The sequence below is a fragment of the Theobroma cacao genome, chromosome 2, assembly GCF_053813885.1.
Source record: "Theobroma cacao isolate CCN51 chromosome 2, ASM5381388v1, whole genome shotgun sequence".
NCBI classification, from domain to species: domain Eukaryota; kingdom Viridiplantae; phylum Streptophyta; class Magnoliopsida; order Malvales; family Malvaceae; genus Theobroma; species Theobroma cacao.
The window spans coordinates 46,900,723-46,921,169 of NC_142640.1; the positions used below are offsets into that span (position 1 = coordinate 46,900,723).

At 34.2% G+C, this 20,447-nt stretch overlaps 3 protein-coding genes across 3 annotated transcripts; 1 reads left to right on the forward strand and 2 right to left on the reverse strand.

Moving 5' to 3' along the window:
* Positions 1-8,025: 8,025 nt before the first annotated feature.
* LOC18609953 (NADH-ubiquinone oxidoreductase B18 subunit) lies at positions 8,026-11,737 on the reverse strand. Its single transcript, XM_007045330.3, has 2 exons — positions 11,341-11,737; positions 8,026-8,204 (listed from the first exon to the last, which is right to left on the reverse strand). Exon 1 carries the CDS (start codon positions 11,659-11,661, stop codon positions 11,353-11,355), a length of 309 nt encoding a protein of 102 aa, XP_007045392.3. The 5' UTR covers positions 11,662-11,737; the 3' UTR covers positions 8,026-8,204; positions 11,341-11,352.
* A 1,587-nt stretch (positions 11,738-13,324) lies between these two features.
* ATA1 (TAPETUM 1) lies at positions 13,325-14,407 on the forward strand. Its single transcript, XM_018115530.2, has 2 exons — positions 13,325-13,448; positions 13,615-14,407. Exons 1-2 carry the CDS (start codon positions 13,396-13,398, stop codon positions 14,405-14,407), a joined length of 846 nt encoding a protein of 281 aa, XP_017971019.2. The 5' UTR covers positions 13,325-13,395.
* Positions 14,408-14,828: 421 nt separating this feature from the next.
* Positions 14,829-20,067, reverse strand: LOC18609956 (protein NRT1/ PTR FAMILY 8.3-like). The gene is made up of 5 exons (XM_018115529.2): positions 19,882-20,067; positions 19,545-19,650; positions 19,231-19,448; positions 18,052-18,608; positions 14,829-15,918 (listed from the first exon to the last, which is right to left on the reverse strand). The coding sequence occupies exons 1-5, from the start codon at positions 19,930-19,932 to the stop codon at positions 15,096-15,098; spliced, it is 1,755 nt and encodes a 584-aa protein (XP_017971018.2). The 5' UTR covers positions 19,933-20,067; the 3' UTR covers positions 14,829-15,095.
* Between the last annotated feature and the right edge of the window lie 380 nt (positions 20,068-20,447).

The following is a 20,447-nucleotide window of genomic DNA, read 5'->3' on the forward strand; positions in this document are numbered from 1 at the left end:
TAATACATGGGGTAATCGGATCTGCGTTACACGTGTCAAGATCTGGTAACTTGCTGGCTGGCAGGAATCTGCCTCCTAGATTGTTTACGTGTCATTTTGGTTGAGATAGACTAGAAGCAACCGTAGAAACCTTGATGACTAATTGTTTCTTATAGGGTTAAGTCAAAGAATGAACACAACAAACATCTAGTCCGATGTGTATCTGGAGTTTTTATATAAGTTGTGCGATCCTCACCCGAGAAGCAAAAGAAAGATGAAAACCAGAACAATGATGAAGTTTTAACCTTACGTAGAAAGCAAGAGTGAATGAGAAAGAGAAGGAAAATTTATAGTACGGCCAGAAACCATAAATGATAGTATTTATTTGAGCAAATAGCAGGTCCCCTTTGGCCTTAATTCACAAGCCCCGGCACCAAAAAAAACAAAACACTAGCCGGTACTATCAAGACAGTAATAAGGGGGAATTATTATTCTGATAAGAGGAAAGGAAAAAAAAAAAAAGAATGGCAGAATCGTATCTGCAGAAGGAATGATGGGAATTCCTGAGAGAAATGGAATGATTTCAATTTTGGCCAAAAGGGTTCTTAGGATAAGTCCAAAGAAACCCACCGGAAATTTATTACCCATCTGAATCTGAATCTGAATCTGACTAATAAAAAACGAAACAAGAGATGGGGATGGGGATTGGGGTGAGGCTTCGAGGCCGCCGGGTAGTTTTGGCGTGTGTGCAGCAGAAAGGTTGTACATTACTTACTGCCTTTCTTTGATTTGCCTCGAACAATGAGTCGAGAGGGAAAAAAAATCTACAAAAATTATTATGCAATAAGGGAGGGGGGAATGAATTTATGAATTGAAATGAATATGAATGTTTTGTGTTGGCTGCTAGTGAATCCAATATTTTTATATTTTGTGTTTTTTATTTTAATGAATTATGATGCATGATGATGATAAGTCTAGTCAAATCGCCGAGCTAGAGGAGGCATCTTGACGTAGACTACGTGTTTTGTCCATACATCCGAAACTATTTGCCGATGCTGCACCCATAGTCCACCCTCGTCATCATCATTTCGTCAAACTTTGTGAAACAATTCCGCGCTGGAGAAAAAAGTTACCCTCTTTCTTTCTTCCACAGAGGAATGAAAGAAATATTAAGAGAATGTTTTCATTTTTTTCAACAAGAATACAAGAAATAGTACGCCGGTATGCAACATATATTTAAAGTTCTTTAGCAAAGGGGAAACGATGCATCATGTGAGGATGTATATGTAGACATATCAAATTAAATATCCCTACGGGTATTAAATATGTTGGTCGTATATAGGAAAAGGGTGGTTGTTCGTAAACCATAATCATATCACTTGCTGGAAATAGAAATCTTATATCTGAATGCCAATTCTCAACTTAGCTTTATTTCAGATACACAGAAAATCCTGGCATGTGTTGTTCAATAGCCAGAATTATTCATAAAGAAAAGTAACTCATCATTTGACATTTACTTTGTTTCACAAATAATGCCCATATACTGTGATGATGATATGCTTCTCATTTCTGCTAAAATATATGAGTTAATATTCACATGCAAAAAAAGTAGGTTTGGGAATTGCAGATTTGCAGTGGTTGAGAATTAGACACGACATAAGATAACGTGCAGGGCTCAGTCAGTGCCCCAAGTTTGAATAATGTATGAAACCTACTAACAACTGGTAAGTAGGCCGGTGAGAAACTAAAGTATTAACAGTAATACCAATTTATTAATTTAAAGAGTGTTAGAGATTGTATGCCCCTGCAAATTCCCCTTCTTTTAGTTATACAATCTTACCTAACCAAATCAGGTCATCCGCACTGGAGTATAATTTGTAGCAAAAACATTTCAACAATAATTTCCTATATATTCCGATTGTCACTTTTAATTCTTTTTTTTTTTTTTGTCTCGGTCAAGTTTATGCAAAACAATATTCTTTTTAGACTTTAGCCGTTTAGAAGGAATACAAATCTCTTGTCCCTCATTTGGTGCTTTGCTTGATGTCGTTTTTTTTTTTTTTTTTTATAATTTTACATCATATATTGAATTTTATATTATTCAAAAAAACTCTTAAACCTTAAACTTTAAACCATAACTACTAAACATGACAGTTAAAGAATTAATTTCTTAAATTGGAGTTAACAGCTTTGATTTAAAATGTCGTGATTATGATATTGTTAACCTAATTGCCTTGTTTTTTTAATTAAAAAAAATAATACTTGGAATGTGGTATATATTCGTGAAATTTTAACCTAATAAGTATTAAATATCAGTGCTACATTCATTCATGAACGTCCTATTGACTTGAAGACCACATTAATAGGTGAGCTTCTGTCTGTTTTTTTTTTTTATGCATGTAAGGCATATCTTGTTTAGGTAAAAAGCTTTTTAACAAACTACTATATCTTTATTCCAGGTTTTCTGGCTACTTGATTGCATACTTTGATAAATTACTGATTTATGTTTGATTCAAGGGTTATTAATTTTTCAAAGCAGAGGTTCAAGATTCAAACTCTCCATTGCAATTTCAAGTTAGTAGTTTTCACGCCATGAAACACCAATTTTTCTTCAAAACATTTATTGTAACAGTGTACTAAGCTTTAAATAGAAGGGTTACCACTATGACAAGCTGCATAGCAAAAGATAGAAGGACAAGAAGAAAAGAAAGGAACAAAGGGTAAGAGCTCTACAAATTTGCTTTGCATTTACTTTCCGATATTAAAAAAAAAAATTAATATGACAAATTAAAAGACATACAATAATATTTTAATTTCGTTTATTGAGTTCAAAACTCCTATCAAGGATATATAAAATAATAATTTTAAACATAACAGCATATATACTAAGGATATCATCATTGGAGTTTCAAAATCCGTAAACAAAATTAAAAAAAATTATCACATATTTTATTAAAAAAATTAAAAAATTAGTAAATCCATATAAGGAACTTGGCGATATATAGAATAATAATTCATATTACTTAAATTCAAAAAAAAAAAAAAAAACAAAGGAAACTTAACTAGAACGGTGACATATACGGTAGGCGAAGAAGGCTAGCTCTCCTTTTGTCTACAACAGCGGCATTTGAGGAAGGGATTTCTTCACCCACTTTATTGCCAGTTATTTGTTTTGAAGCTTTTTGTTTAAAGGTTCCCTCCCACATCCCACCCACGTGAGCTTTTGCAAGAAAAATGACCTGCTACGCTTGTAAGGTTTGACATTCACTTGCTAAGCCATTTTTGTCAAAAAGATGGGTCATCTACATTGCAAAAAAGGCACCCTCCTCCATTATTTCCCCGTTTCTACCTCGACTCAAGGTTACCTAAAACATTTTCAATAATCCTTGAAAGTGACAATGGAATTCTGGCATTTTCCATGTCCTTACCCTTTTCATATGTTACTCTTTTTCTTCTTTTGGTTTAGTCTTTACGTTTTTTTTTTCTCCCGTGGCTTTTTGTCAAACTAGGAAGTTAAAGGGAAAAGGGAAAGTTTATTAATTTGACCAACTCTCTAATTCTTATGTTTTGACCCTAGCTAATGCAATTCTTACGCATGCATTAATCATCCTACTTGTCGACTGACCGACCGATCAATACTAGTGTTCTTCCATGCATAAATTTCACGGTTAAAGACTAAAGCTTTGAAATACAATTGCACCAGCCTAGCACGGAAGCAAAAAATGTATTTTTCAAACGAAAGGACGTATATGTGCAGATATTTGAGAGAGACGCAGGGAGAATTGGTGCATGAAAACCAGAAGAATAATATATGTATATATAAGTTTGGAGGAATTTTACAAATTGGCTTTGACTGTTTGTTGTTTATTTATTGTTGTTTGTTTGTCTCGATGTGCATGCAAACATGAAGGAAGAGTGGAATGTTGGGAAAATATTAGTATATTGCATATGTTTATTCTGATTAATCTAGGGAATGAACAATGATTGAGGAAGGGTTCCCACCATCTTGACTTTTCTACCTCCAGGCATTGAATTAGGTACAAGTTTGAATAATTGTGTCACTTTTATTGATTGAAGTGCCTTTTTGGTCATGCATATCATGCAGGGTGAGTGAAGTTTCGGCAAGTTTTTGGTCAAGATTTATTACTAGAAAACTTCAGCTCGCCATGACCAATTTCTGGGTTAAGGACCATTTAAAAAACACTATTACTTTATACCAAGTTTATTTAATAATGGGTATATATATTTATTAATGATTTTATGCAGAAAATTGGGGTTTTCGCAACACGTGCGCAGCTTGTCAATAATATTTAAATTATTTTGTGAATTTTAAATTAAAACGTATATAAATGAATTTTGAAATATAAACATGATACTAATAAATTATACAAAAAGATATTCTCCTCATATATATGCTTACAGTCAACAATCAAAGAATTTTCAAAAGAAAACAAAATTTTGAGGCAGAATTGTTTCTAGCTAGCTATTGAGCACATATTTTAATTTCGAAAAAAGATAATCAATGCTAATTACAGCATTGATTATATATAGTTTGGAATTTTTTTCTGTATATATATATATATATATATATATATATATATATTATAAAAAAAGTGGGTTTGAACTTTTCTTCAAATGTTAATCATCACTCTCCATTGTAATAAGATTGAGGCATTTCTTGATGGCAATAATAATCAAAGTAAAAGATGGCCACTCAATGATCATAATATCATCAGCACCTAAAAATAAAAGACAGAAAGCACTTTTGAAATTTGTGGTGTGACTCCCACTTTTAGTCTTTCCGCTCTTCACTTTATTAGAAAGAATTAGGGATGGGAAAGGGTTGTCACCCACTAAGGGGAAGACTTACCTAGAGAATGGTGGACGGTATGACAAGTTGGCAAATGAAATTAATTTTGCCAACCTTCCCCCGCCCACCTTTTTGCACTTCAAAAGCCTCCATTTTCAACATGGAAGATGGGCTACGGATTTGACGACTGCTCAAACTGCACATCTCTCACAATCACATAATTAATTAAACACTCATCTCTAATATTTGCGTTTATGTGGAGAGAAAATAGAGGAGTTTTTCCATTAATTTGAAGTTCGTAAAATAAAGATTTAGTTTGAAAATCAAAACTTAAAAATATAATTAGTTAGTTTCACCCTAGCTATATACTGTATGCTAATCAAACTATATATAAACATGATTCCCAAATGGTGTAGGGAATATCTGATGATCGGAGAAAATAGGGCCCATCTGCTTTGACTTTCCAAGCATGAAGATGGGGAATTGGCTTATATAATAAGTAAGAATACAAATGGGAGGATTGTTTGGTGTGTTAAATATTGATTTCTTCTAACCTCTATTTATGCACGTAACCAGCCGTAAAAGCCATTTTCTGACCTGGCTTGGATGACAACGTGATAAATTGTGAGCATGGTTTCTAGACAATCCCCCCCAAAAATCAAAGTGGTAGGTTACGTTTTGATTGTTGAAGCTTCCACATTATTCCCCAAAACCAAAACTTCTAATCAATACCAATTTCTTTTTATAATAACATTTCTCCGATATGCGTGTCCCATACTTCCAATTATTTTTAATTTAATCCAAGGGAATTTGACTTCCCTAATCCAACCTTGATGTTTTTATACTTTTATTCTTACATTCTCTCCACAAAGTTTGTCTTTTATCGCTTTTTCCTTTTGCCCTTTTCTAGCTTACTTTCTATTTCTTATTCAAAGATGTCATCCGCCTTTCACACTTTGGTGTGAACTCTCTTCTGGACTCTGGATCAATCCCATATCCACCTAATCGTTAATCGCTTTCCATGGACATTAGACAGGTTTTAATCAATGCATCATGATTTTCAATGCACCCCTCTCTTAAGTAATTACATTGTGAAGTTTCCAAATTGAATTTTAGAAAGAGAGATATATGTAGTATCTATAAATTAAGAAAGAGTTACCTCTATTGGGTATATATTTGAGACCATACATACTAAGAGAAAGCCCTAATTGATTTGGCCTTTTAATACATAGGTAATGGGATTATTAACTTGATCGATTTAATTGAAATAACATTTTCAAAATAGATTCTGTCTGTGAATGCACATATATAATTTATGCATGCATGTATGTATGTATGTATACAAAGCAAACAATGAAGAAATATGCTTTGTTATGGTTATAATTGAGGCAGGTGTGATTGTTAAATTTATGTTGATTTTGCCATTTGTTTTCTCCTCGAAAACAAACAATTTAGATACAAGAGGATTAGGAGAGGTGGGCGATTAGGTGATAATGAAATAATGTTATAATAATGTAAAGGTTTTTGATGAAATAGAAAAAAGGGAACAGAAAGTTTGTATTTGTATCATGAATAATAATCATATGAATTGAGGAAAGGTGTTTATTCCCATGGGCACCATGGTTTAACTTTAGAAAACCACGATATCTTTGTCGTCAAAAAGTCCTTGACAAACTCATTTTACCAAATCCTTCACCCATTCTTAAGCAAGAACGAAGATGGAAAAACAAACCACGTGCGGATGTCGCGTGTCGTCTCTCTGTGAAATTATTTGCAATTTTTCAACATTACTCGAATATCAATGAATGAGTTGAACCCAAGAGATCATCAGAAACTTTCACATTTGGCTCTATAGTTTTTGGGATAGATTCGTTGCAAGTTGGCAAATCAAAAACAACATTGAGAAAAGATAACAGTGATATTGCAGCCATTCAACTGTTTGTCAAGCTAACATGCTATAATGAACACACATGGTTCTAAGTTCAACAGTGAGCTAGCCTCTAGGTATTCTATATGCTTTGCATTCTCCTACACCTTGCTTCTTAAACTATGCATGCACCGAAACCAGCTCAAGAGAGAACAAGCCAATAATTGAATGTCTAAGAAAGGAGTCTATGATTGCATTAGGTCAAAGTGATCATACCTTTAGTTTTAAAAGAAACATCTCAATCTCGTCAAGATCATAAATTTGAATCATGAAATGGAGGGACTGATATGTATAGTCCTCTTAAGCACCCAAAAGGCATACCTTAAAGTGCAAATATAACCCCTAGTTCACTACATTATTTTGGTAATCATGGAAAGCAAGATGGTTAAATCCTCAGGGTACTCACAAAGAATGCCCAAAGAAGCGCAGCCTACATCAGTGGAGAACAAAAGCCCAGTACACTATCTCAAAACCCATTTTCCTCAAAGGGCCCCCAGTCTTAAACTACTAAGCTAGGAATGAATAACCTTACAATAAATCGGGAAAAAGACATATGCCAATGTACGGTTAAAGCTCCAGAGTCCAAACCCAAGCACAGTTTTTAAAACAGAAAAACAACTAGACATATAACAGGCAGACGCAATCGAAGAAGAAAACAGGAGGCTAGTGTTCTCCGGAGTATCAGACATTAGCGACCCTCAAGAGTCCAAGCCCTTTGGATAGAACTGTCGAAGTATAACCCATACCATTGATTAAGGGATTAGCTTAATAACCGTTTCTTTTCCATGCTCCAAATAAACCAGGCTACAAGGACCGATTGAGATTGTAACAGTCCACCAATTTTTTACTGTTGAGATTGGAACGTGACTCTTGTTTGAACCGAAGTTCGATTAATTTGTAACCTGGAATTGGCCTTACTCACAAACATTTCAGTCGTGGCAATCTATCCATACTGATTCATTATCCTCTTTATCAGTTCCCTTTTACTTAGTCTAATGGTTGTGCTACAAACTTCAAGTAAAAACCTTCATTTCTTACTCCCTACGACCCCATTGATCTTATCTGACTGGTATCTCAACCTCACAGATCCCATTCATTTTCTGTGATACAGAAGTGCAGCTCACTATGGTCATCAGCAGGTTCCTTAAATTTAGTACAAAAATGAATTACGATACCTCCCCTCACATACCTCTAATTTGAAACATATAATAATGTCTATGCAGTTCCATTGGCTGTCTGCTACAATTATCATCCACCAATCTGAGGCATATTTGCCTAGTTGGCTAGTCGTGACCATCTTCATAGAATATGTGAAAAAATCATGTCAACTTTGATGAGCAACTTTATTCCCATAAACAAGATTGTAGAGCTGATAAAGATCAGAAAAGAAATTGTATCCTTTACATTAGTCCAGGACAAACAGTTTCAAATTTCCCTCAAATTAACGGTGACAAACATCAAACATCCACCAAAGTAGTTTAAACCTTCCTGCCACATTTAAACCAGGTATCATAAGCACAACTCATGTAGAATAAAATAAAAAACCATGAAGGCAAAGAGTGATGAAAACTAAAACAAAAAACATATTAATTCAAAATTAAAAAATACTATCAACAGAAAGCATTATTAGCAACTAAATCTTGAGAAGATTAAAGCAAACAAATTTCATATAGACAGGATATAACACAATTGCAGTGCATCCTGAGTCTTTTTATTCTTCCATTTGAAACAATTATAGTTTTTCTTTCTTTGTAATTCTTTTTTTTTTCTAAGAAAAAAGAAAATCAATGATTTTTAAATTTTGATCATCCATTTTGATGCCCTTGCATATGCATTGCATGCTAGAAAAGGCTTACCGTCCTTAAATAATAATCTTATTACAAAGGATATTAATGATAGTAAGAATGTTTAAGTATATATATATTTGAACACCTAAAATTGAATGGCCAATACATCACAAGCTTATTCTCAGAAACCAATATATCAAAATCCTACAATGTCTTCCATATTTTGTCTTAACAAGCATGCACATTGTGGCTTTGATGAAACTGCAATGCCACCTAATACATGCATCAGCTTCTGTACCAGAAAATAAGGAGTTGATGCAGCCTTTCTAGAGCATGAAGCTAAAACCGGAACTGACACATGAAGTCCCTTAGGATGTAAATAGTGATATTTAATATTTGACACAGCTGTTCTAGGCACCATTAGCAATTGACTTGAAATAGGAAAATGTGATGTCCAGGATTTGGTTAAAAACAGGAATTTCAAATTTATCAGTAAGGCACACTTATGTATCCCTTTTAGCATATGAAGATCAAATTCCATAGTTCTCTAGCAGGCAAGCAATGATGGACCGAACAGTGACACGCTGAACACCATGCTTTCTTATATGTAAAGAAATTAATTAGAACTAATATTTCAAGAAAAAGTATGTAAGCACTGTGTTTTCTCTTAAATAATAATCATAAAAGGAAGCAATAAACATCTAAAGTGTCAAACACTCCTTACTCACACGAATAAATCATGCTCAATGGTAGAATAAACCAGAAGGCCAAAAAAACAAAAGAATCTTTTATAACTTCATGACAATTCCTTAAAAGATGCATGTATATGTATCTCCAAATCCTAAATAGTCATATGTCAACTCTTAATCAATCTCACATCAGATTCAGAGTAAATAACTTTCAAAATCAACTATGTACTGTTAACAGTGTCAGGGCAGCAAGCTCCCTAAATCCTTGATTTCTTCACTCTACCTTAACCCTACCAAACCCCGTTGTAAAACCTAATTATACCAACAGTTTCCCACTGTTCTATTCTCAAAACCATAACCAACCACCCTATAGTGATTACCAGTTTCCATCTGACACATCCTACTACACCTTGCGCTTGTTTGGTGATAACTTTCAGCAAGGTGTTTTCTTTAGTTAATAACACAGCTCATTTTGACTCTGTTCACTGCTTGTTTGCTGGTAACTTTCAGCAAATTTTGTACTCAGGAGTGCTATAATGAGGGGAGAGAAACAAAATAGATGAGTTTCACTAGTATCTGGATCTTGAGCTTCTGATCTAAAAATGTTGAGAGTATGATGTTTTTGTGCTTTCAGAATTTGAAAAGATCATATTTGTTCCTTCAATTAAGTTTAGTTTACTAAAAATTATTTTCTATAAATATTCTCATCAAGAAATGGTTCCATCCTCTAAACCTCTAAATGTAAAGTACTATGAAATTTTGACCAAAGACTTCCATTCAGCTCTCGAATTCAAGTCAGCACCGTGCACAGCAAAAGGGTACCTAAGTATTAGCTCTTTACCATGTCTCTTTTCAAGCTCAGAACATAAGGCATATAACTTCATCGCAAGCTTTAATAAAAACAGCAGTATCATCAATTCATTGGCTCAGAACTTTTAAGATATCTCAATTAAATTTTGAATTATACCAATACCAGTTGAGAGAAACAACCACAGACACTTAAACAAAAGGATTGATCAGATCTCATGTTATGTAAATAACTGAGGTATTCCACTTTTGTAGATCTCCATGTATAACCTCACTGATCTCGAGTTACACTTCCATTTCTTCTTTACACAGTAACCACACTATCTTATACTGACCATAATCAACATATTTCCATTGGCTGAACCTACAAATCCACTGAAATAAAGAAAAGAGCCTAATTATAAATTTTGCATGCAAAGTAACCTTCACTGGCGAAGATACCCCAAAAGAGTCAAAGGTAAGTGAAAAAAGTACCACCTATACATCCAATGGCGTCCAAAAAGTAAAATGCAATCTGATTAATCATGATCCAGAAGAACTTGCAATCATTAGCCATCACAAAACTGTTCATAGAGTCTTTAGCAAACCCATTTTTAGAGGTTGTACACAACATAGAAGTCCAGAATGTGTGTTGTTCTCAATCTCCTATAAGAATCCCCACATTGTGGATAACACCACAATATTCTAAACCATTAGGCAACTACAACCTAGTATCAATTCCAAAATCTTCAAAATAAAATGCTAAAACAAAACACGATTCTATGGATTGATGGACCCAAAGCACACACCTAATGGTAGGGTACATTCCACTTACCCTTTCCTTTCCAATGAAATACCACAGGAACCAAAAACAAAATAAACCCAAAATTCAATATACCCTGCTATAAATAGACCAAAAGAAAAAGACTCCCTCATTAGAATACAGGAAACCACCAAAAACCTAAAAAATTATTGATAATGGAGTGTCTGATTGTCAAGAAATAAATTAATTTCAAAATATTCAACATTAATCCAACAAGAAAAGAGAAAACAGTTAAACGCTTCAAATTCAATACTAAGACCAAATAAGAAATTTCTATTGAATATTCAGCAGCAAACCCTTGATTAAAACGAAGCCTTACAGAAAATTAATAAAATCTAAAACATAGACAAATTCCAGATCGCCCAATAAACCATATGGTCAATTGAAAAACCCAAAAAGCTAAACTTAACCTAGCTAAAAACCCCAAATTTTCGATCTCTAAAACCCTTAATCTAAAATCAAAGAACCCATCAACAAATTACGCAGGAAAACATCAATCAACAAAAACCCAAAAAAAAAAAAACGAAATTTTGACTGACCATGGAGGTAGCTTAAGCATTAGCAGTTTTGGGAATGAGAGGAATAGAGCCGCCTTGTTTCCCAGCCTGTTTCAACTTGGCCTCTTCTTCACGGATCTTCTGCATCTGCAGCATCCTCTCCATGACGAGCTCGTACTCGCATTTCTCGTAGGAGTGGCGTTCGATCTCGCATTTCCAGGGAAGGTAAAACTCGGCTTGGCGGCACTTGTTGAGTGGGATGAGAAGGTGGGCGCATTGGTCCCTGTATGGAATGGGGACCTTGTTCTCCACCATCTCTTCCTGGGTCGCTATCATCTTCTTCGATGAACCCTCCACTTCCATTTTTCTCTGGGTTATGGAAATGCTTCGGTCCTTTGGTGTTTTCTTTTCCCGGACTGACTTCGGGTCTAGCGTAAGGACGCGAGGTAAAGAAATATATTTTCACGCGGTAACTTTTTTTTTTTCCTTCGTATTATGGATAAAATTAACAGCTCATTTGTTTAGATTAAGAGGGCAAATAAATCAAGCTACTCGTGAGTGATTTTAGTTTTGCTTAATAAATAAAAGATACTCGAGCTCGACTTGTTCATGTTAAGTTTGAATTCAAATCATTCCCGTATATAAATAAAGCATTGAATTTATTTACATGTTCTTAATTTTATTTAAATTTTAAATTTAAGTACGATTTAAGTTTCAAGTTATTTATTCAAGTTGATAATAATCGAGTCTAATTGAATAGAGATGAACTAGTTCAATTATTTTTCAAATGAGAAAAATCTATATTTAGCAATTAGTAAATTACTTTCTAAAATATTAATTACATAAAAATATTTGAATGAATTAGAAAATAAAATTAAATATAACATAAAAAAACAAATTTTAAGTTTGGTATGTAAATATTATTTTGAAAAAAAAAATATTTATCATATAAAAATAATTACAATTTTATAAAAAAGTAAGTTTTTTATTCACACGTTAAAAGGGTAAAATTGTTTATAATAAATTTTATAAATCACTTCATCTCAGTAATAAATGTTTTAGATGAGAATTCAATCACTTTCCAAGACAATGATCTAATTACTTTCCATGATCCTAAATTATTATCACATAAAATTAACAAAATCTTACTAAATACAATAATCAAATCATTAAATACAGATCACCATGGATTTTGAGGTAACCGCCTCATATCCAACATCACCTATATGTCTAACATTTTAGACGCATAGACTTTTTATAAAATGAATTAAAACATATTAACCTTCATTGTGTTAAAAAATACTTTTGTAATTTTTAGTCTAATATTCATTTTATAAAGATTAGTATTTATTTTCATTGCACGTGAATATTTATTTTTTAAATAACAATTACAAATGTTTTTAAAATGTAAAATGAATTGTTTATTAAATAAAAAATAGTTATAATTAAAAGACAATTACTGTTTCAATTTTGTATAATTAAAATTTCATAATATTAATTTATAAATTGTTGAGTAATATTAGAAATAAGAAAATATTTTTTAATAAAAGTAATTCAATACAATTAGAATTTTTATATGTTTACAAAGTAGATAAATCTTTTAATATTAATAATAAAAAAATTTAAAATGATAATTTAATAAATTATCCATAATTATATCCATTTTTCTAATCTCTTTTCTATTTTAGGCATTATTCCTCTCTGCCAACCGCCAACCATCATGATTAAAAATATCACAAGTGTTGGAATGACTTTCATCTCTATTACCATATTATTCTTTAAACTTACTCAAACTAAAATGCCTTGTTGTATTCCACATTAATTATGAAGTGAGAAGGTAGCTGGTTGTTGGAAAGCAGATTACAATTAACAAGTGAAATGCACCTATTCACATGTATTAAAACAAGATTCTCTCAGTACAAGATTACCAGCTTCTAGTTTGGAAGTAGTTGTTTGACAATGAAAACAGTGCCTTTGGGTTAAAAAACACAGCCTTTTCAAAAAGCCTGTTCAAGTTTAGCATTAACAAATTTTCATGGACTTTGAGTTGTTGCTATATAACATGTTTGCTCACAACCCAGAGTTGCTGTGTATGCAATGGAGCTAGGTGTTGATAAGCATGATCATGTGCAGAATTTATCTGCTAAGAGGTTGGTTCCGTTCATCATCACTTCAACAGCCTTGTTAATGATCCTGCTCTTTTCTCTTCTGTTTTTTCTCAGTTTTAACTCACAAATTTTGAACAGAGCAAACTTGGAAGTCTATGTAAGTAACCCGAAATGGAATATTCATTTAAATGAATACTTTGACTTGTAGGTTGATTGGCAAAGTCGCAGTTATAACTGGTGGTGCAAGAGGAATTGGAGCTGCCGCAGCTAAATTATTTGCTGAAAATGGGGCTTATGTTGTCATTGCTGACATATTGGACGAACTAGGGGCCATGCTTGCTGAATCCATTGGAGCTCGCTACATTCATTGCGATGTAGCCAAGGAAGATGATGTGGAATCGGCCATCCAACTAGCCCTTACATGGAAAGGTCAGCTAGACATACTGTTCAGCAATGCTGGCATTGGAGGTCCTGCAGGCAGCATAACCAGCATTGACATGGAGCAAGTGAAACATCTCATCTCAATTAATCTGCTAGGCAATGTACACGGAATCAAGCATGCGGCTCGAGCCATGCTCAAACACCGCACGAAAGGTTCCATCATATGCACGTCAAGCTCTGCAGGTGTCATGGGAGGGCTCGCATCTCACATCTACTCTTTGTCAAAAGCAGCCATCATTGGATTGATGAGAACCGCAGCATGTGAGCTAGGCGTGCATGGGATTCGTGTGAATTGCATTTCTCCTCATGCTGTCCCTTCAGATTTGCTTGTCAGTGCTTATAGAATTTTCCTGGGGAATGAAACAAGGCCAGAACAAGTGAGTAAACTCGTCGGTGAAACGGGGAGTTTATTACGAGGGAGAGCTGCAACTGTAGAAGATGTTGCGCAAGCTGCACTGTTCCTTGCCTCTGAGGATGCTGGATTCATAACAGCACATAATCTTGTCCTTGATGGGGGATTTACTTCTTCTTGCAATACATTGAGTTTCATCTACCAATAGTCACGAGAGGGAAAAATAAACAAAGATTTATCACAGTGCTAGCTAACTTCCTTACAGAAGCAGAGCTACAATCCATACCGGAAGCTGATATGAATTTTGACCATTTTATCACTGTAAGCACCTCCTGAATGTTTATGGGCTGCAATATTTGTCATGTTATCTAACCCTGAAGATTCTTTAATCTATACGATTATGGTCTAAACAATTCAAACCACCACATATGAGCAACAATTATCCATTGTCCAACTATTTAATGCTTCCCAGAACAGAGCGATATACCACATGCAAACCTGAATTCATCAAACAAACAACTCTTGGAACTGCTAATAAACATGCGTGAATGCCAACACCTTTAATCAAATAATAACAGTTGTATTACATCTAATTAACTATGAGAATCAACAAGTAAAAGAAAGCAAGATTATTGCTTTAAGAAGCAATTCCTTTCATGCGATAAGATACAGACAGTTTCTTTGAATATGGAACGCATGGTTTATAATTGAACAGCATGCAGTAATTACGTACAATACCTGAGAATGAGCTCAGACAAAAGAGCAAGATTAATGCTTTCATAAGCAAGTCATTTAATCCAATAAGATACAAACAGGGAAGGATGTCTTGTATTGAAATGATGCAGTTTTCTGTACAATAAATTTCAGTTGTTGTTCTCTCCATAAGAGAAGGAACCTTAACAAGCCTTCTTCTGTTTGTACTTCTTAGCGCAGACAGTATAAACCAACATATTTAAGAAGCTGAGACCAGCCAAGAGCCAGAAGAAATAGTCAAGATGACCCTTGTTCAGGTTATTTGGTATCCAACCAGTCTGCCCATCCCTTGTTGTGAAGTATGTTACGAGAGTAAGAATAAAAGAACTGAGATAATTTCCCAAAGATGTAGTTAGAAGCGAAAATGCACTACATAAACTTCGCATAGCATCAGGAGACTGATCATAGAAGAACTCAAGCTGTCCAATGAATGTACAGACCTCTGCAGCACCCAACAAGAAATATTGAGGTATTTGCCAAAAAATACTAAGTGGTACAGCAACGTCTTTATCAACCAACCCAAGCTCTTTTGCAAGCTGTAATCTCCTGATCTCCACCACAGCAGCAGCTGACATGCATAGGACTGAAATAAAGAGACCAATTCCCATTCGCTGCAACTCTGAGAAGCCCCTCTCCTTGCCTGTGAACTTCCTCGCAATTGGGACAATGATCCTATCATAGATGGGAACCCAAAAAATAACACTGATAACATCAAACGTTGAGAGAGAAGCAGGAGGAATTGTGAAAGAACCAATTGATGTGTCCATCACCATCCCTTGTTCCACAAACATAGTTGACATTTGGGCATATACAGCAGAAAAGACAATTCCAGTAGCCCATATGGGAAACATGCGGATCAAGATCTTAAATTCCTCCACTTGAGTTACAGTGCAAAGCCTCCATGGGTTTGAGAAGTCCCCACTTTTGATCTCAGCATCAGTGAGTATGGCAGCTTTATCAAGGCACCTGTAACAAGATGGACTTAGCAATACTAGCACTGAAAGAAACTGTATGGCTGTTACGACTTCAAGAAACTTGTCTATAAAAAAACAAAAAGAAAAAAGAAAAAGGGATTTAAAGACATGCAAGTTGAAACTTCAATGAACCTACAATTACAAACCAACAAGTTGATAGATGACAATTGCTTAAATCAGTGATAATTTCCAAAATAAATCAGATAAAACTTTCTCTCCAATAAGTGCCTCAGTGGAGTTTTTAAGAAAAAATGTAGTGCCATGAGAAAGGAGAATTAGTGAGTATGGCAGCTTTATCAAGGCACCTGTAACAAGATGGACTTAGCAATACCAGCACTGAAAGAAACTGTATGGCTGTTACGACTTCAAGAAACTTGTCTATAAAAAAAAAAGAAAAAAGAAAAAAGAAAAAGGGATTTAAAGACATGCAAGTTGAAACTTCAATGAACCTACAATTACAAACCAACAAGTTGATAGATGACAATTGCTTAAATCAGTGATAATTTCCCAAATAAATCAGATAAAACTTTCTCTCCAATAAGTGCCTCAGTGGAGTTTTTAAGAAAAAATGTAGTGCTATGAGAAAGGAGAATTAGTGAGTATGGCAGCTTTATCAAGGCACCTGTAACAAGATGGACTTAGCAATACTAGCACTGAAAGAAACTGTATGGCTGTTAAGACTTCAAGAAACTTGTCTATTAAAAAAAAAAAGAAAAAAGAAAAAGGGATTTAAAGACGTGCAAGTTGAAACTTCAATGAACCTACAATTACAAACCAACAAGTTGATAGATGACAATTGCTTAAATCAGTGATAATTTCCAAAATAAATCAGATAAAACTTTCTCTCCAATAAGTGCCTCAGTGGAGTTTTTAAGAAAAAAGGTAGTGCTATGAGAAAGGAGAATTAGTGAGTATGGCAGCTTTATCAAGGCACCTGTAACAAGATGGACTTAGCAATACTAGCACTGAAAGAAACTGTAAGGCTGTTACGACTTCAAGAAACTTGTCTATAAAAAAAAAAAAAAAAAAGGAAAAGGGATTTAAAGACATGCAAGTTGAAACTTCAATGAACCTACAATTACAAACCAACAAGTTGATAGATGACAATTGCTTAAATCAGTGATAATTTCCAAAATAAATCAGATAAAACTTTCTCTCCAATAAGTGCCTCAGTGGAGTTTTTAAGAAAAAATGTAGTGCTATGAGAAAGGAGAATTAGTGAGTATGGCACCTTTATCAAGGCACCTGTAACAAGATGGACTTAGCAATACTAGCACTGAAAGAAACTGTATGGCTGTTAAGACTTCAAGAAACTTGTCTATAAAAAAAAAAAAAGAAAAAAGGAAAAGGGATTTAATGACATGCAAGTTGAAACTTCAATGAACCTACAATTACAAACCAACAAGTTGATAGATGACAATTGCTTAAATCAGTGATAATTTCCAAAATAAATCAGATAAAACTTTCTCTCCAATAAGTGCCTCAGTGGAGTTTTTAAGAAAAAATGTAGTGCTATAAGAAAGGAGAATTAGAACTAGTAAAAAAGGAAACAATGCATGAAGTAGCAGCCCAGCACAAACACAGAACACTCTTGCTCTAGATAAAAATGCATGGGTAATACCTTCTTTCTATGCTGTGTTTTTGATATAGTAAAGGTATCAATTATCACCACATGTATAACTTAAGCTGAATATGCAGAATTTATCAATTTAACATATAAGACATAGCTCCTTTATAGCACATGTTTCCACAATCATGAAGCAGAAAATGAAAAGAAGAGAAAGGAAAAGATAGAGAATGAACTAAAGATAAAATAGGGTTCTCAACTCCCAGGGAAATTGAAGATCACAAGCTGTTTGGTAGAGTGGTCAAATTAACACCAGGGTATTTCTATAAGAGATAATCAATCAGTGGTTTCAATACCTATTTTTGATTCCTTATCATCCATTAACCTATTTCTTGTATTAATTAATGTTGTCTAAAGAGAAACAGAATAAATCAATTTCAATTTCATTGGATTTCAAACAAAAGAGAATTTTCCTGATGAAAAACATGACTACGAGCAAATTGGAATACATGATTCAAAACTCAGAAAATTAATTCAAGAAATGTAGAATATATTTACTTTAACTCATCACTGTGCTCCAGTTTCCGACTTCCTTCAATGGCAGAGTGTTTGTCACCTGTTTCATAAAGGAGACTACTGTCTTCAGGTACCTTCAGATTCCATTTACGAAATGATGCAACCAAAACCTGGGACATTCTGGTAATAGGGCTTCCTCCAGGTCTTTGAAATCTATAGAGAGGTGTGCCTGAGAAAAAACTTGCTATAGCAAGGCCCATAAACAATGCTGGAATGCCAAATCCTAGACCCCATCCAGCATTGTCTTGAATCCACACCAGAAGACTGCTTGATATCAGAGCCCCAATGTTGATAGAAAAATAAAACCAGTTGAAAAAGGACCCTTTCTTCACTCTTTCTTTGGGATCAGTATCATCAAACTGATCTGCCCCAAAGGATGAGACACACGGTTTGATACCACCAGTCCCTAATGCAATCAGATAGAGCCCAAGGAAAAATACCGCATACTGAGCTGGAGTAGCTGAGGGACATATAGAATCCACACATTCAGCAGGCTTCAGTGCAGGGATTGATGCTGAGAGAGTCAATGTACACATTCCCTATCAAATATTAACTGTGTTATCAGAGGCTTCACGAAGAGAAATCAGAACATAGATACAAGTCTTGCACTTTAACCTAATATAAATACCAGAATTCATTAACCAGAGTATGACTAGAAGGATCATAAATTAATATTCCACATAACCAAAAAGCAAAATTTCTACCACGTGTACTGATGGAGGAATGAAAAATACAATTCATAAATTCCTTCAACTATGCTACAAACTCAGAAATTTTGTGCAACAGGTGGTAATTAAATCTTCAAAAAGGAGCCAAAATAAACTACCAATTATCCCCTATGAATTGAACACCGAAGATACTCACTATAAAAGCTGCTAACAACAAAATATGAAAACCATGAATTTGAATTGCATGTCAAGAAGGATCAAGAAAAGAAAACCAAGGTTAATAGCGTACTGGCATTGGTGAAACATACAATGAGAAAAGAATGGCATGCAAAGGTTCTAATGGTGCTGGCTCAACTTCATGATAACTAATTGAATATAATGAAACAACAATTTCATAATATAGAGTAATGCAGCAATATAACTAACCGGAGCATAAACATAATAAGCATCTAAGGCAGGGAAAAAAAAAAGTAATTTGAGTAAATAATTATACAATGAAGTAGATAGTGGAGAAAGTGGCAATTGTCCAATATCTTCCCCAATATGCATCTGCTAAAACAGCTCCAATGAGAGGTGTAAGATAGCAAGTTCCTTGCCATGTTGTCACATTTCTTGCAGCTGATACATTTCCTTCATGCAGCTTTTTGGTTAAGTAAGTAACAAGATTAGTCGCAATCCCATAATAAGCCAAACGTTCGCAGCATTCATTACCTATAATTTCAAATTAAAAGAGAACAAAACTTGTCAGAAATTAAATAAGCTTACCCTTACTAGAAAAAAATTAATAATATGATATGATAAATTCACCCAAAATGAAAGGGCATGCTTTCCAATTCCCAGTATTCTGCTTCAAAACAGGCTTCCCATCAAAGTCAACAGAGCCATCCCCAGTGTAAAGTCCACTGCTTTCAGCCTGGAAAATATAAGATATTAAGACATTATTTCCAACATAAATTCCAAGATAAGGCTTTTAACAGGAAAACAAAACAAATCCAGAATCTCGTTACATGTTAAGATGTCTCTGATCAAACTATTTAAAATCTAGGACTACAAAAAATTAAACAAATTAAAAACTAAAGATCAAGGGGAGACGTAGTGAATCTGAAAAAAGTGAAAAAGAGAGAGAGAGAGAGAGAGAGAGAACGTGAACAAGTCCAGGTTCCAAAAGCGATCTCTCTTCGTCAGCCGATCCCATGTTTGCTGTTTCACCGAATCAATCAAAGTGCTCAAACCCGAAACAGCGAGTCAGCGACAAGAAATATAAGGGAAGATGAGGGACAAGGTATCTATCTAATCGCTATTATTGGAAATCTAAATAAATGGGCAATACGGGCCTCCACGCCCTGAAACGTATACGTATTTACCTTCTTAGGTTGGTAACGGTTTTTGGTTTTTTTGAAACTACTGTAAACAAGAGGAACGTTAGGTAGGAAGTCATGCCTTTTGTCTTTGTTTACAATGAAAAGCAATTACTTATTTCATCTAATTTAACCTATAATGAGTTTTTGACGTTAATTGAGATTTGGTTACATATTGATGATTAATATGGGATTATAATCTTACTAATAATTATCCTTTGAACCTATATTAGATAAATATTAATCCATCCCAAATCAAATATTAAGATTCAATCTTATCTACTATGTCCAAATAAAACTACCGTAATGTTTGATCGGTGGATGCACACATCATGTGGTTCTCGTGATTAAA

Bases quoted from the DNA above. Each gene is read 5' to 3' on its own strand.
- LOC18609953 (XM_007045330.3), bottom strand. From the start codon at position 11,661: ATGGAAGTGGAGGGTTCATCGAAGAAGATGATAGCGACCCAGGAAGAG.
- ATA1 (XM_018115530.2), top strand. From the start codon at position 13,396: ATGGAGCTAGGTGTTGATAAGCATGATCATGTGCAGAATTTATCTGCT. The intron at 13,449-13,614 runs GTTGGTTCCGTT...TTTGACTTGTAG, and splicing joins CAGAATTTATCTGCTAAGAG to GTTGATTGGCAAAGTCGCAG.
- LOC18609956 (XM_018115529.2), bottom strand. From the start codon at position 19,932: ATGGGATCGGCTGACGAAGAGAGATCGCTTTTGGAACCTGGACTTGTT. The intron at 19,449-19,544 runs GTGAATTTATCA...TTGAAATTATAG, and splicing joins AGCATGCCCTTTCATTTTGG to GTAATGAATGCTGCGAACGT. The intron at 15,919-18,051 runs GTAAATATATTC...ATCTTGTTACAG, and splicing joins GAGCACAGTGATGAGTTAAA to GTGCCTTGATAAAGCTGCCA.